Source organism: Camellia sinensis, chromosome 9 (assembly GCF_055761805.1).
Source record: "Camellia sinensis isolate YWXY chromosome 9, ASM5576180v1, whole genome shotgun sequence".
Taxonomy (NCBI): Eukaryota; Viridiplantae; Streptophyta; class Magnoliopsida; order Ericales; family Theaceae; genus Camellia; species Camellia sinensis.
The window spans coordinates 72,930,598-72,940,356 of record NC_138969.1 but is presented as its reverse complement, the minus strand read 5'-3'; the positions used below and the strand labels follow the sequence as shown (position 1 = coordinate 72,940,356).

General features: G+C 30.8%; 1 protein-coding gene across 1 annotated transcript; it reads left to right on the top strand.

The window, feature by feature from the left end:
• Window positions 1-4,733: 4,733 nt before the first annotated feature.
• LOC114281267 (uncharacterized) lies at window positions 4,734-6,050 on the top strand. Its single transcript, XM_028223713.2, has one exon. The coding sequence runs from the start codon at window positions 4,876-4,878 to the stop codon at window positions 5,863-5,865; it is 990 nt and encodes a 329-aa protein (XP_028079514.2). The 5' UTR covers window positions 4,734-4,875; the 3' UTR covers window positions 5,866-6,050.
• The last annotated feature ends 3,709 nt before the right edge of the window (window positions 6,051-9,759 follow it).

The window sequence follows — 9,759 nt, the reverse complement described above, 5'->3', positions numbered from 1 at the left end:
TATTAAATTGTAGTGGTCACGTTTGGTTGCTTGGTTTTCAAACTTTTGTTATCCAGAATTTTACTCCTTCACTCAAGCGGACTTTGTGAACTATCAGTATTTTGCAAATCTGCAAAACTACTGGGAGAGTGTATTCTACGCTCGAGCAGTATTTTTTACACTCGAGCAGTCTCTGCTCGAGTGACCTTTCTTGCGCTCGAGCGTTGGTCTGCAGTCTGCAAAACTACTAGAAGTGTGTATTCTGCGCTTAAGCATCACTTTTTACACTCGAGCGGAACAACTTATTTTGTCTGAATACTCGAGGGTCACTTCTTCCACTCGAACGGACTGTGCGTATATCAGTCCGTTAAAATCACTTTTTACATCACTTTTTCATATCACTCTTTCTCTAAAACTCACCTATTTCCCTTATATACACCTAGATCTGTCGATTTTTTCACCCTTGTATCTTTGTTAAAAAGATAGAGCTTGGCAAGGGCTTTGTTCCAACTGGAGCATAATTGGTTTTTGGTGCCCTTGGATTTGCCTCTCTCTCTCACTCATGCTCTAGCTTGAGGTAAGGATATTTTTCATACTTTTTATGATTTTTAATTTAGTTATTTGTTGTTTTTAACCTATATTGCGGATTTTGAAGGTTTGGAACAAATTTAGGGTTTGAATAGAAAAATTAAAAGAGAGGTTTTTCGAATAATCTCTTAGTAATGGTTTTGATGTTGAAAATAATGAGGAGTGATGTGAAAATGATTGATTTTGAATACTTGGGTTTGATTTTGCAAAGAGTAAGAATATTGGCCTAAATGCCTCAAACATTTATTTTGTATAAATAAATGAAATTGACGTTGGAACAATGAATTTGGATTGGCATTGATAAGGCTGATAGAGTTGAATATGTGTTGTCACTCACCTCTTGAGATTTGAAAAGTTTACCTTTATGAAATATAAACTATCTATTTAGAAATATCTGTTTTGAGCTATTGGTGGAAGATAGCCATGATTGTTGTAGAATTTGCATGTGAATTAGGAAAAATTGAAACCATTTTCTCATTCATTTGCATTGAACTTCATTTCATACTTATACATTGAAAATGTTATCGTTTAGAGAAAAATGGTGAATTGAGAAAACATGAATTGTGTTGTTGAACTAACTTGGCCTGAGTGTCTTGGATAAAAGTCCCGAAAATCGCGGGTATACATGGGTGTTAATCCCACGGATGAAATTTCCTTGAAATATAAATAACAGTGCTTGTATAGCCTACGTTTACATGGGTCCCGACTTATGGTTTCCTCCAGACGAAATTTCCAGAAAAGGATGTATTGTTTTAAATTTCTTAAAGTGTGAATCACCACCCTATTTTCTATTGAAATGGAATGAATTGTGAATCAAGGTATTAACTTGGCATTGCATAGTTTTGAAAAGAAATATAAATATGTTTTGGCATGAACATAGCATATGCACTCTCCTTATACCTTTGTTAAAATTCATACACTGTATTGGATTATTTCTACTGGGCTTTGACTCACCCTATGTGAGAAAAACATTTCAGGTGTTGATGGCATACCTCCGCCAAGATAGTGGCTTGGAAGGATTTGGAGCAAAGGCTTCTTTTGTTGTATTCATTTTTATATAGCCAAGGGCTTTAAATGTACTGATTTAAAATCCTCTTTTGTTGTAACCAAGAACTATATTGGAAAGTTGTAAGCCTTTAGAGTGTTTCTTACCTATTTAACTTTCATTCTTTTCTTATATTTGTAACATATGTTATAAATTCATGGTTATGCATATTGAATGTATACCGTATATGTTTCTCTTTTGTAAATCACGTTCGACTCAATGGAAGGTAATTATGTTAGTATTGTTATTGTCTATTAATAATGAGGATGAGTTATGGTAATTATTTTGGGCGTTACATAGACGTTTGGCCAAACAAATCTCAAATTTGGATGTATGGACTGCGTACCTTTTTAACAATTTGTACCATGAAATTCCAGCACTTTCTCTATTTACTATAGACAAGTTGTAAACTTTAAAATTTAATAACTTTTGATCTAAAACTCTGTATTTTGTAAAATTTATGTTTTTGGAATCATCTCGTCGGGATCTATCAAACAAGATCTATGATAAATGTGAAATTTTGAAAAGAAAAAAAAGATTAAATTTTCACTGAGTTTTCTGACTAGAAGTCAAAGAAATTTCACTGACTTCTCAATTATCTAATTTCTAAAATTTCTCCGAGAGAAAATAAGCAATTCAAAAATTTCTCTAAACAATTCTAAAATTTTCTGAGCATTTTTGTCATTGAAACTTAAAGTTAATTATAGTGACATTTAACTGCTTTTAGTGAAATTTCTCTGACTTGGGTTAGTGAATTTATCATGAATTTTGTTTGATAGATCTTGATGAGAGAGTTCTAAAAATATAAACTATATAAAAAAATAGATATGCAAATAAAAAATTATTAAATTTTAAAGTTTTAAAATCATTCCAATGATAGCATAACAAATTATTAATGCTGGGAGTACTTTGTTCCGAAAATGACGTTGAGAATTTTCGAGAACTTGAACTAAAAAACTTTTTTCTTATGTCTTTAAACTTCTAAACATTTATAATAAGGAAGCTGTAGCTAAATCTCCCTAAAATAATAATCATATTAATAAAATCATAATAATCATATTAAACAATAATAAGCATAATAATCATATTACATACTATCATGTTTGATTTATCATATAATGTGCCATTATTAATGATTAATAATAAACATGAGTGATTAAATTCATTTAATTAATATAATTATAATAAATGAGAAGATAAATTTAATACAATATATAAAAAAATATTTATTGTAAAAAAATTTATTGAGAGCATTACACATATTGATCACTTCCCGTTGTAAAATGAGAAGATAATCCTAGTCCTTGAGTATACTTATCTCCTCATGATGTATATGGTGTGATTTAAGCAGTTTGAAAATAAAGTTATAAACAAAATAGTAGATTGACGAATTGACAAATAATCAAATTACAGTTTAAATGATTTGGAATGAATTAACGGATTGAAAAATATTATTAACCAATTATCAAGAATTTCTATATAACCCTAATTTATATAATATTTTTTTATATATAACATAAACTAATTATATATATAATACAAATTAATTTTATATAATATTTTATATATATATAATTACTAATTTAAAATAAATTTTCCATCTTAAATCTCTCTCATGCTTATTTTTATTTTAATATTTCATTAAGAGTTAAAAAAATATACATATATATTAATTGTAACAAAATGAAATGAATTTAAATACATATAAATTTTAAAATTTAATCGACAGATAAGGAGGGTGTTTGGTCCAACTTTTTTCACTCAACTTATAGCTTTTAGTTTAAAAAAAGCTAAAACTAACTGTTTGTTTCAGTTTAATCATACAAACTTCAACTTCCAACATCTTTTTTTGAAGGCAAATAATCAGAATCTTAGAATCAGCCCTAGGAGTGCTTTTGATTCTCAGATTAAGCAGAGGGCTAGTGTTGAGGGCCAAAATTACTTAAATTCCCTTCATCAATTTGAAATATTACCAAATTGCTACTATATAAACCACAAAAGTCACTGTTCACTCTGAGAGAGAGAGAGAGAGTGGCGATTTTCGATATGAGAAAGGTGATTTCCATCACGACAATCGGCGATTCCCGATGTTATGAACCAGAGCTCTCTCTCTCTCTATCTTTCCCTCTCTCTCTCTATCTTTCCCTCTCTCTCTGGCGTTGTAAACCAGAGCTCTCTCTCTTTCTCTCCAGCGTTGTTCTTTGGCTATGCTATTAAACCCTAGCGATACGAAACCAGCACGATTATGCGAAACCCTAGTGTTGTGATGTGAAATCCTAACCATCGCGATGTGATCAACCTTTCGTGTTCTTTTCGGCGTGACGATCAACCTTCCATGTTCTCTCCGATGTTGCAATCGGGCCTCTCTCTCTCTCTCTCTCTCCGCGATCAACCCTAGCTCTCTCTGTGTTGGTTTGTAGCTAGGGTTTGGTATTATTTTAGTGAATTAATAAATTAAAAAAACTTAGCAATTTTTATATTATTAATTTGTATTGTAATGAAAAAAAATCACAATTTTTATTTCAAAATATATTTCACAATTGTCAATATAAATTGCATAATTTAAATAAAGAAATAAATTGCACAATTTTATTTTAATTAATATTGATATGAATTTATTTCAATTAAATAACTTCTATCAAAAGAATTTTATTTTGGTATTGTAACAAAAAAAAACAATTGTTGCTCATGATATTAATGAAAAAAATGAAATAATTTTTATTAAATGAAATAAAAAAAAATTGAAATAACAATTGTTGTAATGAAATGTATCAATTTTTATATTAATTGGTACTAATTATATTAACTTCTATTAATAAAATAATTTTTTTTTCAAAAATTAAAACTGAAAAAAATAATAAAAATAATAATTTTATTATTTTATAAGGACAAAAATGATATTTACACAACAAAAAAATTACTTCACAATTTATTTGTTAAATATTATCTAACAATTTAAATCTATAATCTACCAACTAAATAATTAATAATTTCTAATTAAAATTATAATCTATAATTTATCAAATTATAATTTATAATCTATTTTAACAATCACATCAATTACACCAACCAAACGGGACATGAGATAAAGCGGTACAAAATAATAGGAATCGATACAATTTTTCCTGTTTTCGCCATTCGTATTCTGTCCTTTCTCTATTGCATTGTAGACTACTCAAAACACTCCCTCTCTCCCTCTCTCTCCTCAGGACCCCAATATAACTTCCCAACTCTCCCTCTCTCCCTCTCTCTCTCTCTCTCAAATGGCAAGCCCAACAATACTCTCACCTTGCAGCAGCGGAAGACGAAGCAGCGACTCCAACTCCCCCGAGTTCGAGTTTTGTATGCTCCGAAACCCATCTTTCCCTCAACCCACCCTCCTCTCCGCCGACGAGTTGTTCGTCGACGGCGTCCTCCTACCCCTCCACCTCCTCCCCCCCTACCACCACCACCCACCCGACGACCCACATCCCCAACCACCAAACCCACAATCTACCACCCCCAACCCAGACCCACCTCCGAATCCAGAACTCGCTACTAGATCCGACTTATCGATCGACCCACCAGGCTCATCCGCCACCGCATTGACAGCTTCTAAGCGATGGAAAGCTTTATTCAAGAAGAGCGATAGAAAAATCAAAGAAAAGAAAAAAGAGATTAAAGCTGGAACTGGTGGAGCCACCTCGGCGGAGCTGAATATAAATCTATGGCCTTTTTCACGGAGTAGATCCGCCGGCAACGGCGGAACTCGGCCCAAGATGGTCGCCGGAACGGCGGCGACTCGGAAGGTGAGTAGTGCGCCATGTTCACGGAGCAACTCGGCGGGCGAGTCCAAGTCCAAGAAGTGGCCGAATAGTCCGAACCGAGGTGGGGTCCATTTGGGTCGGAGCAGCCCGGTTTGGCAGGTTCGGCGTGGAGGCTCGGGTGGGACGAGCTCCGACCGAGTGGTGGTTCGGAATGTCGAAAAGGGTGTTCGAAAAGATGGAAACGAAAATCTCCGGAAAAAATCCTCCTCCGCCTCCGCAGGCGGTGGTGGTGGTGATGGAAGTGGTGGTGCCAAAGCGAGGGCTTTGAATTTGAATGTTCCGATGTGTATTGGGTACAGGCAGCATTTGAGTTGTAGAAGTGGCGTCTCCGCCGAGGGCGGTGGAGGAAGTGGTGGTCACGGCGGCGGTGATAGCAGCCCCGACGACGGTGGACGGGGCGGTAATTTGTTTAATCTGCGTAACCTCTTTACTAAGAAAGTGTATTAACTCCTTTGTTCTTCTTTTGTTAAAATATCTAGTTAATAATGTAAATTTTAATTTTCATGTTTATTTTGTTTATTATTATTTTTTTCTTGTTTTTTTCATGTAATTTTTTTTTTTTGTTTTATTGTTGTTTGATCGACTTGTTTTAACTGTAAATAAAAGTTCTAGTTTCCTTTGCTTCGTTTGTAGCGCTGTTGTGTAAAGTATTTAAGCAAAAAGTTGCTTTTGACTTTGGGATGTGTTATCACGGATCATGGTTTTATAATCAGAACCGTTTACTAGTCGGGTTCGTGACGTATTTTTAAAAAAAATTATAATAGTTAGATATTAATAGTCATTTTATCGGATTTGATTTCTATTAATAATTTTTTTTTTAAAAATCATATTTATTGTTTATAAAAATATAAATTAATTATGAAAAAATTAATTTAGGGTCTCTCTCTTATTTTTCGTAATGAAAGAGATCTATATTATTATTTTTTGATGTTTAAAGTCCCTCCCATCTATCAAAGAGAAATTTAGCCTCTTTCTTTGTTTCTACTCTCACTCATCACCACGATCAAACACGCACACACACAGAGTTCACAATCTCGATCAATTTCGTCCTCTTTCAGCCTAATTCAGGGATTGTAGATCCAGTATCGAATCTTTATTACGACATCATGTCGTTTGCTCAGATCGATGCTGTGTACTCTGCTCTGGCATCGTTAGGGTTTAAGAAGGTTCTATTGCAGATCTTCGAGACAGGTTGGCCTAAGGGAGACGAAGACGAAGCTGGAGCGAATCTAGGCAATGGAGGTCTACAGATGCTCACACACACGCACCCACAGTTTCACTAGCTTCATATACACAAGATATTGAGATATTTTAACCTAAACAGGATGAGGATTCTGAAGAATATGGAAGCCCTGTTGTTTTGGCTTCTGCTATTGCAAATCTTATAAAGTCCCGAACTGAAGCACTTCTGAAGAAGACAAAAGCTGCAGTTTCTTCTAATTGTGATGAGAGCTGAGTATGCTCACTGTCCAGTAGGAATTTTTTATATAAAATGGAGCCCGGTTGGAGCCATTGTTGGTCCGTTGCTTGCTCAAGCCGATGCAGATGATTACTTGAGGCTTCATCACCTAGAATGTTGTTCGGATGGATCAGCAGCTGGAGGTAATAGAGTATATAAGTGACAATAGTATCAACAATGGTGAAGGATCAAACCCACGGCAGAGAAATTTGAAATTTCTTTGGAGTCCATGAAAAGCTAAGGAAATTTCTCTAACAGTGTCCATGAAAGGCTAAGAAGGCCAGAGAAATTCAAAATTTCTCTGGACTAATTTTCTCTGACTTGAATTTTCTCTAGACCATTTTTCTCTGGATTGATGTTGAGGGACCTTAGACATCACGAAAATATTTGATGTCCTTTATACTATAAAATCATAATATCAGGGACCATAAAAAAATACCCCATTAATTAAATGATCATCAATATTTGATTAATGTGATTTTTTTGTAAAAATAAAATACTTTATTAATTTTATACAATAAACAATTTAAATTATTAAAACATAATTTGTGGTGGATTCTCATTAGTAAAACATTATGCTTTATTCCCAGATTAGACTTAGATTGATGCCTAACACCTTCTGTAATTTGTTTGTGAATACATTTTAATAAGATGGTATAAATTTATAATAATTATAAAAGGATGGAAATAAGGCTTAATTGTATAATCTAATACATAAATTATTTATAGTTTTATGAAATTATAATTATTTTGAGTTAATGTCATTTTTTGTTTAGCATTGTTATTCAAATTCAAAAGTTAAATTAATTTTCTAAACTTATTAATGTGTTATTAAGATAATTAAATATTCTATAATTATCAATCAATTATTTTATTAATAAGATTTTAAAAAAAATTTAAAAATGGATTTGAATATTATTATTATTATTATTATTATTATTTGTAATTCCACTTTTTTCCCCCTCTTCTTTGGGGATTGATAGTGGCACTCTCATTTTAACAAAAATAGTTTGAGTAAATTACGTGTCATTTTAAAAAGTAAGTTAAAAGTTAATTTCTTAATTTATTTTGAAAAACTATACAAAAAAATAAAAATAAAAAAAGTAATCAAATCTAAAAAAATTCAAAAAAATTAATTTTTAACCAACTTGTCAAAATAGGTCTACAAATACAAGGTTTGTTTATTTATTTGGGGGCCCGATAGTTGCACTCTCATTTTATAAGGGTTCGTTTGGGAAGAGATTTTCTAGGCTTTTTGGGTTATTTTAGCCACAAAAGACAAAATATGCTATTTTAGCCACAAAAAACAAAACATCACATCCAACCCATAATCATTACACTCTTCTCTCACAAAAAAAGTCAAAAAAGTCAAAAAGCCAAAAAGTCCTTCCCAAACCAAACTTTTTAACCCAGGCTAAAAAACCCAAAAAGCCAACCCACTTCCCAAACGAAGGCAAAATTCATGAGTAAATTATGTTTTTGTTTGGGAGATAAGTTGATTTTTTGACTTTTTAACTATTTTAGTCTAGGTTAAAAAGTTTTGTTTGGGATAGACTTTTTTGACTTTTGTAAGAGAAAAAATAAAATGATTATAGTTTTAATGTGACATTTTGTCTTATTAACTTTTCAGCCTATTTTGTCTTTTTTTTGCCTATTTTAGCCCAAATAACCTATACCAAACATAAAAATTGTCTTTTGTAATTATGATAATTACATATCATTCTTTTCGATTTTTAATCACATATCAAATAATTATTTTTATTAATAAGTTATAAAGTATTAATAGTTTTCAATGATATCAAAAATATATTTTAATCAATAATTCAGGTAAATTTATTGTTGTATAATAGAGTAATTATGAATTTTATATTTTGTATTAAATTTTTTTTTAACAAGGGTGTATTTATAATTTTTAGAACTAAATGGGTAGTCTATATTTTAAACAAATTTTAGGTTTTTATTTCCAATTTATTCATATTATATATATTGGTAACTTAATAAAATTCCTTACACACTCCATTCGGGTTGAGAGATTTGATTTAAAAAAAAACAAAAAAAAAAAAAAAACAAAACAAAACAAAAAAAAGAAAGAGAAAAAAAGAAATAGAGAGAATGAAATTTCTCATTACTTGTTTGGGTAATTAATAAGGTAAGTAATGAGAAGAAATGAAGAAAATTTGTGAGAAAGGCGAATCACTACAAATTTAAGTTTTGTTTTTTACCAAAAGTGGTGAGATTTAGTGAGATATTAGAATTACGGGAGTTCCTATTTTCAGACATTATTTTTACTTTATGTACACGTTTAATGAAAATATTTTTATTACAATTTTAATCTTTAAAAAAATTATTAATATAGATATTAGTGTACACGCTCCACTTAATATTCATGTTTTCTCAATATACATTTTCTAAAGAAAAAAAAAAATCTCAATACAAATGAGAAAAACTCTAAATCATATTTTTATTGTTATCTTCAAAAATATTTTTTTTCTCACACACCCCATTATCATTTTTCAAAAATTCTCATCTTTGCAATCCATTCAGTATGTTTGGTTTGAGTTTTCTACATTAAGTTTTTTAAAATTTGAGTTTTTTGTTTTTATGTTTTTTTTTTTTTTAGTGAATATTTTTAAAATTTTAAGCAATTTTTTTACTTTTTTAGATGTACCTTACTTAGATGTATCTAAAAAGTAAAAAATTTGTTAAAAAATATTTTAAAAAATTAACAAATGCATATAAATATGAAAAATATACTAAATTTTCGTTTTTTTTTGTATTTTTGGTATTTATTGAATTTTTAAAAGATTTTTTTCACAAAAATTATACTTTTTATGTGTATTTATGTTAAGTGTGTCTAAAAATTCAAAAAATTGCTTAAAATA